Source organism: Aythya marila, assembly GCF_965140915.1.
Source record: "Aythya marila genome assembly, chromosome: W".
NCBI lineage: Eukaryota > Metazoa > Chordata > Aves > Anseriformes > Anatidae > Aythya > Aythya marila.
Genome location: NC_139081.1, coordinates 3,730,139 through 3,747,318, shown reverse-complemented (window position 1 = coordinate 3,747,318; position 17,180 = coordinate 3,730,139). Strand labels below are relative to the sequence as shown.

General features: G+C 42.7%; 1 protein-coding gene across 2 annotated transcripts in view; it reads left to right on the top strand.

The window, feature by feature from the left end:
* LOC309889557 (ubiquitin-associated protein 1-like) overlaps positions 1-17,180 on the top strand; it is an 86,002-nt gene that overhangs the window by 14,120 nt on the left and 54,702 nt on the right. The window contains exons 1-2 of one of the 2 annotated variants that reach the window (XM_082782420.1): positions 8,997-9,066; positions 11,919-11,959. In XM_082782420.1, the coding sequence (XP_082638546.1) occupies positions 11,926-11,959 (34 nt within the window). In that variant the 5' untranslated portion in view covers positions 8,997-9,066; positions 11,919-11,925. Of the gene's footprint in view, positions 1-8,996; positions 9,067-11,918; positions 11,960-17,180 lie in introns of those variants that run through there. The other variant, XM_082782419.1, reaches the window with a different exon arrangement.

The following is a 17,180-nucleotide window of genomic DNA, read 5'->3' as shown; positions in this document are numbered from 1 at the left end:
GATGTCCTTGGCTTGGTATAAGCACTGCTCTGCAACAATTAAAACATCGGGGTGTTATCAGCACTCTTCTCATCCTAAGCCAAAATACAGCATTCCACCAGCTACTAGGAAGAAAATTAACTCTGTTCTAACTGAAACCAGGACAAGGTGTAACCGAAAAGGCTTGTTTTTGTGAACCTTTGAAGTACAAGTTAGGGAAACAATGGGGCATACACAGATTTTTATATATGCCTAGCTCCTCATGGGCACTCTTAGGTAGAGATTTATTAGAGCAAGTAGGAGCAGAAATTGTCTTTGAAAAAGGGAAAATAGAATTAAGTATAGGAGAAGAACAACTAACAAATGTGTTAAGCTTGGCACTAATACAAACTGACCCTAAAAGTGAAATACCTTTAGAGATCACAGATCAAGTATGTCCAGGAGTTTGGGCTACTGAAACCCCTGAAAGAGGTAAAACTGTGACCTTAATAATTATTAAATTAAAGCCAGGAGAGAAACCCATTAAGGTTAAGTAATATCCCTTGAGGATAGAAGATAGGAAAGGAATTAAAGAGATAATTAATAAATTTTTACAGTATGGATTATTGATTGAATGCGAATCAGAATACAATACACCCATATTGCCAATTAAAAAGGCAGATGAAAAAGCTATAGGCTAGTTCAGGATTTGAGGGCCATAAATAAAATCACTGAGGATATACATCCTAGTGGCAAACCCTTATACTTTGCTGACTAAATTAAAGAATAGTCAAGTCTGGTTTACCGTACTGGATTTAAAAGACGCCTTCTTCTGCCTAGGCTTAGCCACAGAAAGCCAAAACCTATTCGCCTTTGAATGGGAAAATCCCGATTCAGGCAGAAAGACGCAGCTTACGTAGACATTACTACCTCAAGGATTCAAGAATAGCCCCACTATTTTTGGAAACCAATTAGCAAGGAAACTCGAAACATGGATGCCTCCGGACACTGAAGGTGCTTTGTTACAATATGTACATGATCTCTTAATATCTACTGAGACTAAAGGGAGTTGTATTCAATGGACTATAAGTCGTCTTAATTTTCTGGGTTTAAACGGATATCAAGTCTCTTGACAGAAAGTCCAGCTGGCTCAACAAAGTGTGACCTATCTGGGATTTGAAATTTCGGAAGGACAACGAGAACTAGGAACTGAACATAAGGAAGTCATTTGCCAGACTCCAGAACCTCAAATGGTAAAGGAGCTACAAACCTTTTTAAGAATGACAGGTTGGTGTCGCCTTTGGATTTATAATTATGGACTATTGGTAAAGCCTCTATGTGAATTGATAAAGATTAACCAGTCAAAGTTAGTCTGGACTGGAGAAGCACAAAAAGTCTTTAAACAACTTAAACAAGAATTGATGATTTTGAAATATCAAGCAATATTGGTAGAACAGGACAACGTGGAAATTGTGATAACTAATATTGTGAATCTAGCCTCTTTTCTTAGTGATGCTCCAGCACAACCTGTGATTCACGATTGTTTAGAAACTATAGAGACTGTGTATTCCAGCCGACCAGACCTTAAGGAGGAGCCCATGGAAGATGCGGAAGAAACTTGGTTCACGGATGGGAGCAGTTTTGTTATGCAAAGACAACATAAAGCTGGATATGCTATAACAACTACTCAGCAGGTAATCGAGTCTAAGCCTTTACCCCCTGGAACATCAGCTCAAAAGGCGGAGATAGTTGCTCTCATGAGAGCATTGGAACTGGCAGCGGGAAAAAGGGTAAATATTTGGACAGATTCTAAATATACATTCGGCGTGGTACATGCTCATGGAGCAATTTGGAAAGAACATGGATTGCTGACCGCTCAGTGAAAACACAAAGTATGCTGAAGAAATTTTAAAATTGTTAGAGGCTGTAAAACAACCAGAAAAGGTAGCTATCATGCATTGTCAGGGACACCAAAAGGGGAACACCGATTTTGAAATTGGAAATCGATTGGCAGAGGCTAAGCAGGCAGCTGAAATAACTGAGGTGAAGGCATTGTCTTAGATACCAGACGGTAAAATCCAAACTATATCCAAATTATACAAAAGAAGACTTAAAATTAATTGAAGATTTGAAAGGTAAAATGAAACCAGATGGATGAGTATATTTAAAAGATAACCACATAGTAATACCCTCTAGTTTGACATGGCCCATAGTTCTTACAGAACACAATAAAACGCATTGGGGAGCTGGCACACTGCATAAGAGCCTGAGTCAGACATTAGTGGGACGATATGATAAAACAAGTAACTCAACAATGTAGCATTTGCTTACACAATAACCCCAATACCAAGAATAGAATAAAATTTGGAATAATCGGTAAAGGAAATTATTCGGGGCAACAGTGGCAAATTGATTTTTCAGAACTCCCTAGAAAAGGGGGATATCATTATTACTGGTTCTGACTGACACGTTTTCAGGAAGGCCTGAAGCCTTTCCCTGTCGAACAAACAAAGCAAGAGAAGTGGTTAAAGTCTTGTTAAATGAAATAATACCATGCTTTGGGATTCTAGTAGCAATGTCTTCTGATAGAGTTTCACATTTTTGTGCACAAGTGGTAGAACAGATAAGTAAGATTCTAAAGATAGATTGGCAACTGCATACTCCTTATAGACCACAGGCAAGTGGACAGGTAGAAAAAATGAACCATTTAATTAAACAATAAATAGCTAAAATTGGATAAGAAGCTAATTTGTCATGGCCTCAATCCCTCCCTTTAGCATTACTTGGAATTAGAGTTAAACCTAGAATAAAAGGGAATTTGAGTCCCTTCAAAATCTTATATGGAAGGCCATAGCAATTTCTATTTAGTGGAGAGGACCTAATGCAGTTAGGATCAGAATATTTATATGCTTATATAACTGAACTTCAGAAACAATTAAATAAAGTACATAAATTTGTTTTAGGGACCAGGGCTAGAGGGTTGGATCAACCAATCCACCCCTTTAAGCTCGGGGATTATATATATATAAAGACTTTTTCAGGACAACCCCTACAGGAAAAATGGAAGGAAAGTGGACGGAACCATACCAAGTATTATTGACAACACACACTGCCATTAAGATTAAGAAGCAAGCAGCTTGGATCCACAATTCAAGGGTGAAGAAGGTCCCGGCGAGGATATAGACCACCACTCCAATTGGACCAACAAAATTACAGTTTTCCAGATCCTAATGATTGCAGGGGTGCGGTTCTCGGATTCGGGGTGGGCAACTTGGGATGAGAACTTACACCTGACCTTAATACAAACAATTTCTCAAGTAACTAATAAGACGAACTGTTGGGTATGCACCCATCTGCCACAGCATGGGAATAAGGGTGTATCGTTAATCGGGATTCCCTTGCCTGCAAACTTATCTTGGACTAATTTGTGGGAAAACACATCTTGGGGTCGAAAATATTAAGAAGTTTTGGAACTAGAAGTGAATAGCTTTGTGCTGTTGGAATCTTACTATGTATGTGTACAAAGGTGTAACCCACCTAGGGGTATGGGGAAATAGGATTGTATAAATACGGATACTACTTATGTGGGAAATCAGACATCTTGTAATCGAACAATTGATATTAGTACGACTAGCGGCTGGGCAAATTCAACCAGCTGGACGGTTCCAGAAGGAAAAGGGTGGTATTGGCTATGCAATGATACAGCCTGTAAGGTCTTGCCTGAGAATTGGAAGGGAACTTGCACTCTTGGAGCGGTAGTCCCCAATATGACAGTACATGATGTAGTGCCTCGAGGTTACTTGAGAAATCATATCCGGAGAATCAGATGAAAAATTAACAATACAATGGTAGAGAGACACACCCCTTTTCATAGTTTTGTGTGATGGTTTATCACATGGTTAGGAGTGAGTGAATTGGAAAAGGCAATAGTTAATATTTCTGCAATTATAGAGAAGTTAGAAAACAAAATTCTGGATGCTATAAAAGCTCAACAAGAAGAGATATCTAGTTTATCACAGGTAGTATTACAAAAGCGGATGACCCTAGACTTGTTACTGGCCACTCAAGGGGGAGTCTGTACAGTAATAAACACAAGTTGTTGTATGTATGTAGATCAGAGTGGAAGGATCTCTACCGACCTGGAAGAAATATGGAAGCAGACAAGGATCCTACATGATATCAGTAAAGATGATCTTTCGTGGAGTTTTAGTGAAATATGGAATAAGTTAACCTCCTGGTTGCCCAATTTTCAATGGTTGAAACAAGTGTTCATTGCTCTAATCGCATTAGTAGTATTAGGAATATTTGTGTGCATGTTGTTTAGATGCCTGCTTTGTTGTGTTACTGTAAATAATGAAAGTATCTGATGCAAAAGAATTTGCATGGGAAAAGAAAAGGGGGGATTGATTAAGGAGGTATTGGGGAGGCATTGGGGAGGCAAGGACAATCCCCAGACATGGACTGTATATCTCGAAACAAGACACTGGAACTCATGATAAGGAAGCGGCAGACGGACAGAGAAACGAATGTAAGGACTATAAATCTCGAAACTGGACATTGGAATTCATTATAAAGGTACAACAAAGGGAAGAATTAGCAACAACCAGCTCTTGCAATTAATAAACCTGCCAATTCAGCAGATTCCTGACCAAAGGTGAAAAGTACACTGTGAGGAAGACTCGGGGTCTTCCTCCCAAAGACCCCTGCCCACGTCCCAAAGACCCCTGCCCACAATTCTTGGAAGGCTCTACGCAGGCGCAAGGTGCCAAAAGGCTAATTAGCATGAGAAGCGAGGGAAGGCGGGGATAGGTAATGCATATGTATAGGTGCTTGTAGAATATTGATAGATTGATTGTATAAATTCAAGACTGCTTTTTGCTTTGGGTATGCACGATAGGTGGAGAGATCCCCTGTGCATCCAGCGCTGCAATAAAGAATATACCACTTAAAGGAATTTCGGCTTCGATCTTTGAATCACCTTTTTCAGAGAAGGAGCCAAGTTATGCTCCCTATAATCTTAATATTGAACTGGTGGCAGCAGCAGTCACTCCAGGAAGGGAGACAGGGACTGTAATTAACACTGTCCCTAAAGAAGGATCGTACTCTAGGCTCTGGCAAGAATTAGAACAAGGTAGAAGATATATTGAGAATTTTGCCTTCCCTGATACTAACAGTACTAACACTAACTGTGTATCCTCTTAGGTGAACTACCCCCTCCTCCTTGCCAGCAGAGAGGTTAGGACTTTTAAGAAGGAGAGGAAGTCTTTATTCGAGGACCCCAACAGCCTAGTTGAACAATTAGACCAGTTCCTACTACCTGATTTATACTCTTGGGGGAGGGAATTATGTCTATAAGTATGTTGTTTACAGGGAAAGAAATGGGAATGATCAGGAGGAGAGCTGCTATACAAGAATGGGAAAGAGCTCATCCTCCAGGACCAGGGGTAATACCGGCAGGGCAGAAATACCCACTTGCCAATCCTGGCTGGAATAATAATAGTGTGCAACACAGAAATCATATGAGAGACTTGGGGTCAGAATGAGAAAGTACTTGGGGATGAGACCTGAGGACCCAGTATCCCAAAGGGCTCTTGAAAGTTCATTGTGTGATTAAAGCCTGGCAAAATATGCAGAAAATGCTTCAGAAGGTGGGGGGATGTAGTGAACAGTCACTGGGGGACCCTCCTGCGGGAGGCCCTGGAGGTGTGTGTCCGGAGGGGAGATGAGAAGGAAAAGCAGAGAGTGAAACTAATGGTATTGACAGTGCAGCGGGTAGTGAGGCAGAGGGTTGGAGAAAGATGAAGAAAATCTTCAGGGGGAGTCAGGGCCAGGATGGAAAGGAGAGGAAGAGAGATGAAGGAATGGCAGGCAAAGAAGGCTGCCTGTGTTGTGGCCCGAGTCCTAGCAGAGACAGGCTTTGATAAGATGTTTTAAGTGTGGCCAGGCTGGCCACTTCGAATAGGAATATCTGGAGTGGAAGAAGGAGGAAAGAAGGAAAATGGGATGAAATATGCTATATTGATATGTTGTTTCAGTATCTTGGAGGGAAAAGGTATGGAATTAAGTTGGACCCTGACTGAGCCTTTGGTGCTGGTATTAGAAAAGTACAGTCTGGAGAAAGATGAAGGAAGTGTTAAAAGGGTTGCTGAAGGTGTTAAAGGTGTGGCATGTAGTATTTAACAGAGCTGTTTGAAGTTGAATGAGCAGGGAAAGGGGATGTAGGCATTATCTAAGTAACAGTCTAAGAAGTTTTGGTATATTTCCTGTGGTGTTTGGTCAGTTTCCCAAACATCCGGGAGGGGGATGGTGGGGTAACAGCCTGCTCCACCAGGGGCCTCTCCAGCGGCCGCAGGGGGGCTTCGGCTCCAGGGCCTGGAGCTCCTCCTCCCCCTCCTTCTGCACTGACTTTGGTGTCTGCGGGGGGGTTTCTCGCTCTCCCAGCCGCTGTTGAGCAGCAGGTTTTTGTTTGTTTCTTTGTTTGTTTGTTTTCATGGATGTGCTCTCTGAGAAACACTCCGTAGCCAATAACTTAGGCTCAGGCAAGGATCTCAGTGAAGTAGTAATTTATTCGCGATTGCAATGGCGGGCACCCCACAAGCAGGAGAGAGCGCATCTACTAGTTCCAAAACACAGTTTATATACCTTTTGATGGCAGGACCCTCCCCTGTTTCCCCACTGAGTGGGTAATCCAGATTCACAATCTATCTGATGCTTCACAAACAATGCATGGCCTTCAGTTGCCGGCCTGTTAAATTTCAAATTTCTTTTGACATTTTTACTGCTTGAAGTGGTAATGTTTCTTCACTTATCTGACTTGACTTGACACCATGATTTTCACCTAATTGTCCTAAGGAGTCTGATTGTCTGCATTTTACAAGGTCGCCTGCTAAACTTTCTTATCACTGTAAGCATATCTCAGTACCACATTCCCTCCTTCTAAACAATGTAACTCTGCAAAAACAACATTTCTATTCCCACACTCTCACAGAGGCACAGACTGTATTGCTCATGGCTTGGCTCTGGGCAGTAGTGGGCCCCTTTGGGGCCAGATGAAATTGTCCCTTATCTGCCACGGGGAGTCTTCTGGGTTTTTCTCACGGGGGCTGCCACTGCAGTTTCCCACCCCCCCACTCACAGCCCCCAAACCTTGCCATCAAACCCAATACAGTGGGGAACAGCTAGGCCATTACTGACTTGTAAAGTATCAGGGATTAAATTAACTAATGAAACCCTAAAAAGTGATGGGGGTAGAAGGGGCTGGGATAACAGTGCCACTTTTGGGGGATACCAAACTGAGACTAGGGGATAAAATGTTCACTGGTTAATTATTGTATGTACCCAAGGCAGGGACTAACTTGTTGGGAAGGGATTTGATGATGAAATTGGGCATTCAACTAGTAAATTGTTAGACTGGAATAACAGTGTTATTAATGGAGTGCTCTCTGGCCTTGAGAGCAAACATACATGTATCCATTCACCTCTGACTGGAAAGACCCTGAAATGGGGGCGGAAGCAACAATATAGGTGGACAATTTTACCTTGGGGGGTTTACAGGGCCACCTATCTATTTGGGTCAGTTTAAATAACAAAAGATTTTGGAGCAATTACAACCTCCCAAGGAGGTATTAATGTTAACAAATATGTGGATCGTTTTCTATTGTCAGGACAGGAGAAAAGAGTTGTGAAGAAAGCTACTAACAAGCTATTCAACTTTCTGGGAAAGCAGGGCTTGGGAGTATTGAAAAATAAATCACTATATGGAGAAAGTGTCGGATAACCCGACCGAAAGCCCCGGGACAAACGGACACAAGGACCAGCGTTCTGTGCCGTAAGCCAATTTATTGCTGCGTGACAGTATCTTATATAGTGTCAAAGCGTCCCACCCAGGAACCCAGGACCCCAACCACTGTGCTTGCAGGCACCCACAAACCCCTCCCTTCGTGCGCGCAGGCACAACCCAGAATAATCCCACAGAAAGAGAAGTCAGGTATTTAAGGCATCTAATGTCTGAAGGAAAACAAAGAATAAATGCAGAGAGGATTCAGGGAATTGTTGAAAATTAAGAAAGAACTAAAAAGTTTTAAAAGAAATATTTTTTTTAAGGAATCAGGAGCCACAAAGTCTGAAGGAAAATGGATACTCCCTGATGGGAGAGAAATGCTGAATAAAGTGATAATGAGGCAAATATTAACTGTTTTACATCAGAAGAGTCATCGGGAGGTGCAAGCAATGTGTGATGTTGTGCTAAGGAAGTATGTCTGTGTAGGAATATACACTTTAGTGAAGCACATATGCAGAGGATGTACCATATGTCAAAAGGTAAATAAAAAGGTGTTCTGTAACCCATCTAGAGGGGGACGGGAGCCAGGGCGTTGACCTTTCCAAAGTATACAGGTAAACTTTACCGAGTTACTTGTTTGTCCTAATTGACCACGTGACTGGATGGGTGTAAGCTTTACTGCAAGGGTTAAAGCAGGCCTTAGAGATTGAGTGGGATTTTCACACCCCCTGACACCCCTCCCCTTCTGGGAAGGTGGAGCGAATGAACCAGACATTAAAGAAGCAATTAACTAAACTGGTGTTAGAAACCCAACTTCCTTGGGTAAAATGCTTACTCCTACAGGTTCAAACAGCACCAAGAAAGGATATAGGAATTTCACCATATGAGATGCTGTTTGGATTGCCCTATCTGGGCAGAAGGGATGAGATACCACAATTCAAAACGAGAGAGTTTTCTTACGAACTGTATGCTGGGGTTGTCCTCTTCTTTGTCATCTCTCAGGACCTGTGGGTTGTTGGCTCAAACCCCACCTTTGGAATTCCCCATTCACGACCATCACCCAGGAAACTGGGTCCTGATTCGGACCTGGAAAGATTCAACTCTGGCCTGAATGGGAAGGACAATTACTAACCACTGAAACAGCTGTAAGAACTGCGGAAAAAGGTTGGACTCACTATACTCGAGTGAAGGCATCCATCGACGCTAGTACCTGGGAAGCTGTTCCTACAGAAGACTTGTTGGAAGTTGAAATCGAAGAGAAAAATCTCATAATGGACTCTGAGCGGGATAAAAGCTTACAACTGTAAACTAACCTTTTATTTTCACAGGTAACTAACGAGTGTGACTTGTGATTGAGAGAAAGGACAGACCTATAGCGAATTGCAGTGCTCCCAAGGGGGGGTTGTTATAGTCGTAGTGTACATCTTATTCTTTGCATTGATAATTATTTGGAAAACTAAGGGTTAAAAATAATGACAGTTAAAAACTGATTACTAATTTTGTTTTTAGTGATTCTAGGCCTCAGAGAAGGCCTCGGTCAATTGGTAACCTGGAAAAGGCATGACCAGATAATAGCAAAAATGGGATACCCCATCGAAATATAGGTGACTGTGACAGAGGGTTATGTACCACAATCCATCACGTTTGATGCTTGTGAGGTGTTAGCTTGTGGAGATTTAAATGCCCAACGACAATTGAGCAGAAAGAACAAATAACTGGGAGAGACCCAACAGTCGGATTGAGAATAGCTGTATGGAAACAATCCTCTATTGCCATCAGAGAAAGGGAGAAACTCAAGGAGAAAACAGGAGAGTAAACAGGAGGCCCTCTGAAATGTGGCAGTTCAAACATTTGAGATTTAAACAGGGTATGGGGACGTGAATGCCTGGATAGAATGGGTCAAATATACTGTCCAGAATCTCAACCATAGCTACTGCTATGCTTGTGACTCGGGATGACCGATTGCCCAGATAGTGCCCTTCCCATGGGGGTGGACCAAAGACTCCCAAGGGATGCGATGTATGATTGCATTGTACCAAGAGAAGACTGCCTGGGGAAATGAGGCCTGTAAGTCTCTCTTTGCTGTTTCTTGCATGATAACAATATCACGGTTCCCCCTGCATTCTCTACAGCTATAGGTAACCATACAGCTTGCCTCTCACGGCAGGGTGTGAGTGCTACCTGGCATCTGGGAGAATTTGCCTTGTGCTACCAAGGACTTGATGGGAAACTGCTCAAGACTTGAGATCCCCAGGGCAGATCTCTGGTAGTACGGTAGAGGGAAGATCTTACGGTCCACCCTACCATCTAATTGGGAAGGCACTTGTGCACTTGTTCAATTAGCTATACCCTTCACCCTGGCATTTGAAAGAGAAACATCACAAATACCCAGAAGAAGTAGAAGAGGCTTAGGAATATCATTTGATGATAGAGTATGCATAGATTCTATTGGGGTACCTAGAGGAGTTCCGGATGAACATAAAACCAGAAATGAAATTGCTGCAGGGTTTGAGTCACTGTTCTGGTGGGTAACAATAAATAAAAATGTGGATTGGATTGGATTAATTATTTCTATTATAATCAGCAGAGATTCATCAATTATACCAGGGATGCGATGAGAGGAATCGCTGAACAACTAGATGCCATCAGCAAAATGGCTTGGGAAAACAGGATAGCATTAGATATGATGCTCGCAGAGGAAGGAGGTGTGTGTGTGATACTGAGCAACCATTGTTGCACTTTTACACCCAACAATACTGTCCCAGATGGCTCAGTAACTAGAGCATTGCAAGGGCTTACCACCCTTGCCAGTGAATTGGCAGAAAAAGTAGGTATATTTACATCCTTGATTGTAGTTGTAGGAGTTTTGACAGCCATTGGTTGCTGCATTATCCCCTGTGTAAGAGGACTAGTACAGTGGTTAACTGAAACCACACTATTGAAACAAATGACCATGGAGCTACCACCTTACTCAGATAAGGTGATAATGAGGAGATAGAAAGCAAAGAAGAAGAAGAAATCTACCAAATTACGCCTTAGAGAAGGATTTTGCAAAAATCAACAGTTTATAAAAAAAGAAAAGGGGGGAATTGTGGGAATAGAAATGTTGTTTTTGCAGAGTTACATTGTTTAGAAGGAGGGAATGTGGTACTGAGATATGCTTACAGTGATAAGAAAGCTTAGCAGGTGACCTTGTAAAATGCAGACAACCAGACTCCTTAGGACAATTAGGTGAAAATCGCGGTGTCAAGTCAAGTCAGATAAGTGAAGAAACACTACCACTTCAAGAAGTAAAAATGTCAAAAGAAATTTGAAATTTAACAGGCCGGCAACTGAAGGCCATGCATTGTTTGTGAAGCATCAGATAGATTGTGAACCTGGATTACCCACTCAGTGGGGAAACAGGGGAGGGTCCTGCCATCAAAAGGTATATAAACTGTGTTTTGGAACTAGTAGATGCACTCTCTCCTGCTTGTGGGGCGCCCGCCATTGCAATTGCGAATAAATTACTACTTCACTGAGATCCTCGCCTGAGCCTAAGTTATTGGCTACGGAGTGTTTCTCACATAGCCATGTAGGATTTACATTGACTTCTCAAATTAAAAACAAACAAACAAAAAACATACACACAGATGTTGTTGATTAAATTCTGTGGTTGCTGGATGAAGACTCTGGTTAGCATTGTTTCCTTGTGCATATCCAAAAACTTGAGATCTTCCTACCAGTTACTGTGTACCAGCATTGTGTATTGTTATTGGTGTACTACCCAGCATATCTAGACAAGTGCCATGCTTGCTGTGCATACCCAATATCATAGTATCCCTTTTTAGAGCAACAGGGATTAAACTGAAGAGGATCAGTGTGGTATTTCCAGTGGGAAGGGTTATTAATGCTTCGGGAGGCAGGATGTGCTCGGTGAGGCTGGGAAGGAGCAGTCTCGGAGTGCTATAATCTATAGCCTGGCCTTCCTAATCAACCTGGCTGCTTCTTGGCTATTTGGATTGTCAGACTCTGAGCAAAGTTATTTATTCACTCGGTCAGTTCTCGGTGCTATAAAATACGTTTTGCTGTCTAACATAGCAAGTGTCAGCAGCTTGTCCAATACTACAGAGATAAGATTGTAGGCTTATGCAGTGCTATATGTATTAAGTTGCTAAATCAATTTTAAAATGTTTTTCAGGTTCTAAATGGCTTCTAAGAAGTTGGGGTCTGACTCTCATGGTAAGTGGAATTTGATATCCTTGTCCTATCAGTAGGATGAATTTTACTGTTGCTGCTGAGTAATGTCCTGGCCATCAAGGCTAATCTGTTCATCCCCCGACTGGCTTTTTTGTTAGGAATTAAGTGCCTTGGCTTCCTTCTTGCATAGCTGCTTGCTAATGCTGTGCCCATTCTCTAGTTAAACTGAAGTTCAACATATGACTATCCCCCATTATCCCTGCCCCTCTCTTATGGCCGAATAATACCTCCTGAGAAATCCCCTTCAAAATCAAAGCTGAACTGTAGTTTTGGTGCTCATGTGATGCTCGCTGAAGCAGATGCTAGATCTGCAGCCTCTTACTATGAAAGTAAAGTGAGAAGCTGGATTGCAAGTCAAGCTTTTAATATATCATTGTGATGTTTTTTGCTCAGCAATTAATTTATTCCTAAATTGGACTCATCTGGCTTAGTAGCCTGCAGTTGGGTGAGTGATCTTTCCTACATCTGAGATGTGTAATGTCATGCAGATGATTAGTGTCATAAGAATTTTGCGCTGCAATGTGTGTTTCTTTTAGAAAATGGGGTATCAGATTGAGAGGACTCATTTCCCTGAAGCTCATTTTTTGTATGTGTAACGTAGATTATTAAAATGAGTAATCAATTAAAGCCATGCTGGGTGGTTCAAATGAAATTTCTAAAAATCAGCCTATTAAATAACAGTTAGAAAATCTTTAATTGCTTTGCTTAATGTAGTGGGTTTATGTGGCAAGGTTTTTGTAGCAGGGGGCCATAGGTGTGGCTTTTGTGAGAAGAATCTAGAAGCTATTAGCTTATGTTAGATAAGGGCCCTGATGCTGACCAGAGCTGAGCCAATAAGCAATGGTGTTTGCACCTCTGTGAGAGCATATTTAAGAAAGGGAGAAAAAAACAACAACAAAACACGCTGCTACACAGCAGCTGGGAGAGTGAGAGGAGTGAGGAACAGCCTTGCAGGCACCAAGGTCAATGAAGAAGGCGGGGGAGAGGTGCTCCAGGTGCCGGAGCAGAAGCCTCCGGCGGCCTGTGGTGAGGACCATGGTGAAGCAGGCTGTCCCCCTGCAGCCCATGGAGTACCATGATGGAGCAGGGTTCCACGCTGTAGCCCGTGGAGGAGAGCACGGTGGAGCAGGTGGACCTGCACCGATGGAGGCTGCCACCTGTGGAGGACCCCTGCTGGAGCAGATTCTGGGCGGGAGCTGTGGCCCGTGGAGAGGAGACCACACAAGAGCAGGTGACCTGGCAGGAGCTGTTGCCCGTGGGGGACCCAGGTTGGAGCAGTTTGCTCCTGAGGGATGGACCCCGTGGTACGGACCCATATCTGGAAGTTCTGGAAGAGCTGCTGCCTGTGGGAAGCCCATGCAGGATCAGTTTGGGAAAGACAGCATCCCATGGGAGGAACCCCATGTGGAGTAGGGGAAGAGAGTGACCGAGACAGCTCTTCATCTCCACCACTCTATAGACTGACCATAACCCCCATTCCTCTGTGCTGCTCGCGTGAAGGAGGTGGAAGAGGGCGGATTTGGGGGAAGGTGGTTTTGGTTTCTTTCCTTTGTTCCTCACTTCTCTAGCTTGTTAGTAATAGGCAATAAATCTTACTGTCTCCCTACTCTGAGTCTGTTTTGCCCGTCATGATAACTGTTGAGCGATCCCCCGTCCTTATCTCAAACCCTTGAGCCCTTTGTGTTGTATTTTCTCCTCCTCCTCAAAGAGGAAGGAGGGAGTGAGAGTGTCTGAGGTGGAGCTCAGCCTCCCACCTGAGTAAAACCACCACGTTACCATCGAAACAGTGGCTTGGGTGTTACTTTGTATATGTTGGTTTTGCTTTTTGTATTGAATTTACTGTTAGAAGACATATTGTGTATTCAGGTAGTAAGGTCATCTATTTAAAAAAAAAAAAAAGGTGAAGGATTCTTTACTTTCTGGGTCAGTTTTCAAGTTTTCCTAGACTAGTACTGTTGTGATTGGGCTGAATGCTATGAGCATCAGTGTTTTTGCTTCAGAAACACTTTTTTATTCTATGAACTGTCCTAAAACAGTTGGTGTCTCAGCACGCTTGATGTTTTTGTAGCAGGATTGTATTCAAGAGAAGGTTATAGCAGTGTATTAGAAAATTAACATACTGGGAAGAAACAAGAAAGTTTTTATTCCTTAGTCTAGGTGCTGAGGTTAAACTGACAGCCGTCAGTTCAGCTCATCTAGTCTGGGTGCACTTAGTTTTTTTACTATCCCAAAAAAAGGGATGTTGCTCTGTAAATACCACAGCATGTGCTCTATGGCTAGTGTGTATTTCAGGCAAACAAGAGGGCTGTGGAAGGGGAGGTGTCTCCTACTTACTGTGTCAATAGGTCTAATAAGACAAGTATTTGCATACTGAGCAATTTGGGCTGTGAGATTGGTGTAAAGAGGTAATCGTGCTTGGCTTGTGTGCTTGGATCATCCCAGTTAGAGCAGGACTTGTAGCAGCGGGACTAACAAGGGCATGGTAGCAGCAGGCTAGCTTGACTCTGAGCGTTTAGGAGGGGATAAGGCTGTCTCTGACCTGGCCATGATGTAAGTATAAGTGCAAAGGCTGCCACAATTGCTACTTCTGCATAAACACACACGGTTATATCCAAGTTCTCACACTGCCAGCTCAAATACTGTTTGGGTGTTGTGGTGGTGGCTAGCGAGGTGCAGTTTGGATGCTGTGCTGTGTACTGCTTCTCAGTAAGGACCAGTGAAAATACTATTATATTCTGCCTGGAGCGCTCTTTTGTTTTGGTAGTGTAATAAATGTCTCAGTCTTCAAAATAGGACTATAATCAAAGTTTACAATTTATTAAAGGAATAGAGGTAAGCAAACAGCGCTGGGTGCGCCGGGAGTCTCTGCTCCACCAAGACGCACACCAGTTATATCAAGCAGCTGTTTTTTATGCTCCTAGGCTGATACATATTCATTACTACTTCTAAAAAAAACCCACAGGGTTATTATAATTAGTTTCCGGAATCCAAACCCTCCTACTGGAGCATGCGTATCAGTCTCTGGTGGTCCCTCTGGGGGTCTCTTGTGCTGAAGGCTCATAGTCTTCCTCCCTCTTGTCCTTCTCCTTTGTCCAACTTGGCTGTATGTCAGAGACTTGAGCAACATCCCCTGCAAGCTTTGTCTTTTAGTTGTTCTTCAGCTCTCCCCGTCTCCTTAATCTCCTGGCCAGATATCAGAGACTTGCATAGTGTCCCATGCAATAGTCATAATAGTTAGCAGTTATTCTGAAACTCCCCAGATATCAGAGACTTCAAGGAAAAGCCTACAAATACATTTCCCTTCAAGCTCTCTATTGACACGAATTGCTAAAACATTCCTTTGCAAGATACAAGAACTATATACATTAACCACTCTGTTTTTCTTAGACTTGTGGTTATACAAGGGTATGTAAGACAGAAGGTCACATTCATCATACCATGTTGCCCTAGCACTGTTCCATACTGACACAAATCAGATGAACATATCTCACAATCCCCCATCTCCTTTTTCATGGCATTGATTCGTGTTTTCCTTTCTAATCAAGTTAATACTTGCCAAATTGATGACAATTGATACCAATTCTGGATCTTTATTTGTTTTTATTATCATCAGAGAATGGGTTTTCTCTTTCCCTGTTGCTGGGTCAACAGGTACCATAGATATTTGCATTCCTTGTATAACCGAGTGTATTAGTCTGGTAATACAGGGTATTAAACATGGAATTATTAACAATCCTCCACATATCCCCAATACAACCACCCTTATTTTAGCAAACCAATAACCACCCATAAACCCCCTTCCATAATCCTCTTAGATCGATTCCATTCCAAATTTGAACTGGGACATGTGCAATTTTCTTCATTTCCTTTACAAGTTCATTTACAGCATTTCTTTCTGTTGTGGTTTAACCCAGTGGGCAGCTAAACAACACACGGCCGCTCGCTCACCTCCCCCCCTCCTCCTCTGGGATGGGAGAGAGAAATGGGAAAGTGAAGCCTGTGAGTTGAGATAAAGACAAGAAAATATTAATAACAATAATAATAATGACAATAATTATGATAATAGTACTTCTAGTAATAATGTGTACGAAACAAGTGATGCACAATGCGATTGCTCACCACCTGCTGTCTGATACCCAGCCTAACCCCGAGCAGTCCGGCCCTCCTCCCAGCTCTTGCACCCCCAGCCTGGCCACTGGCAGGACAGAGTGAGAAGCTGAAACATCCTTGGCTCGCTGTAAGCACTGCTCGGCAACAATTAGAACATCAGCATATTATCAGCACTCTTCTCATCCTAAGCCAGAACATAGCATTCTACCAGCTACTAGGAAGAAACACCCTTATCATCAATCTTTAAACAGCAATTACTAAAGTTAATTTTTCCACAGACTTCTCCTTCTTGTGCTAGTAAATAATCCAAAGCTGGGCGATTTTGATACAAAGCATTTCTCATCTTGGTATTTTGCTTTGCAATTAATCCAAGTGCATCTCTGGTTTTATTTATAACTATTTCTATTACAGCTTGTAACCTAATTATTCTATTAAGTATATATATTGGGGTCCTATAGCCCCAGGATCCATCTTCTGCCCACGTAGCTGGATCATAATAGGCAAACACCTTCAATCAAGGGGTTGGGCCCGCTTTCAGGGTCCATTTGGGCTTGTGTTACCATTCAGCCTGTCAGGGTGATCCAGCTCCTGGAAAACGAATCACAATTTTATATGGGTTTAAAAAAAGAGGTTCTTATGTTATTTTCTCGGGACAACCCGACCTTAGTGTGGGAGAAGTCCGGTCGAGGCCCTCTCACTCGGCAGTCAATACCCATAGGGGTTGCCTCCCTCGGTAGACCATACACACCTCAGTGGAGGGTCCTGCCCCGGTCTTGCCTTCTCCCTTTCCTCCCTTCAGGGTTGTCCCTTTTATTTGGCATCCTTAATTCATGCAGAGTCTCGTTGCCAGAATATTAGTTCTTCTTTAGCTTGAGTTTCAGAAGCGGACTCAACCCTCCAGGTTTCGGTAGTTACTGGTCCTTTTATTCTGGATGCGTGGGTCCAACCCTTTTCTGCGGTTCTCACAGCTGTTTCACTAGTAAGTAAAGCAAGGTACAGTCCCTCCCATTGGGGGTTCAAAGATTCTTCCCTCCAGGTTTATTTATTAAGACCTTGTCTCCTGGTTGTGTCTTATGAATAGCAAATCCTAAAG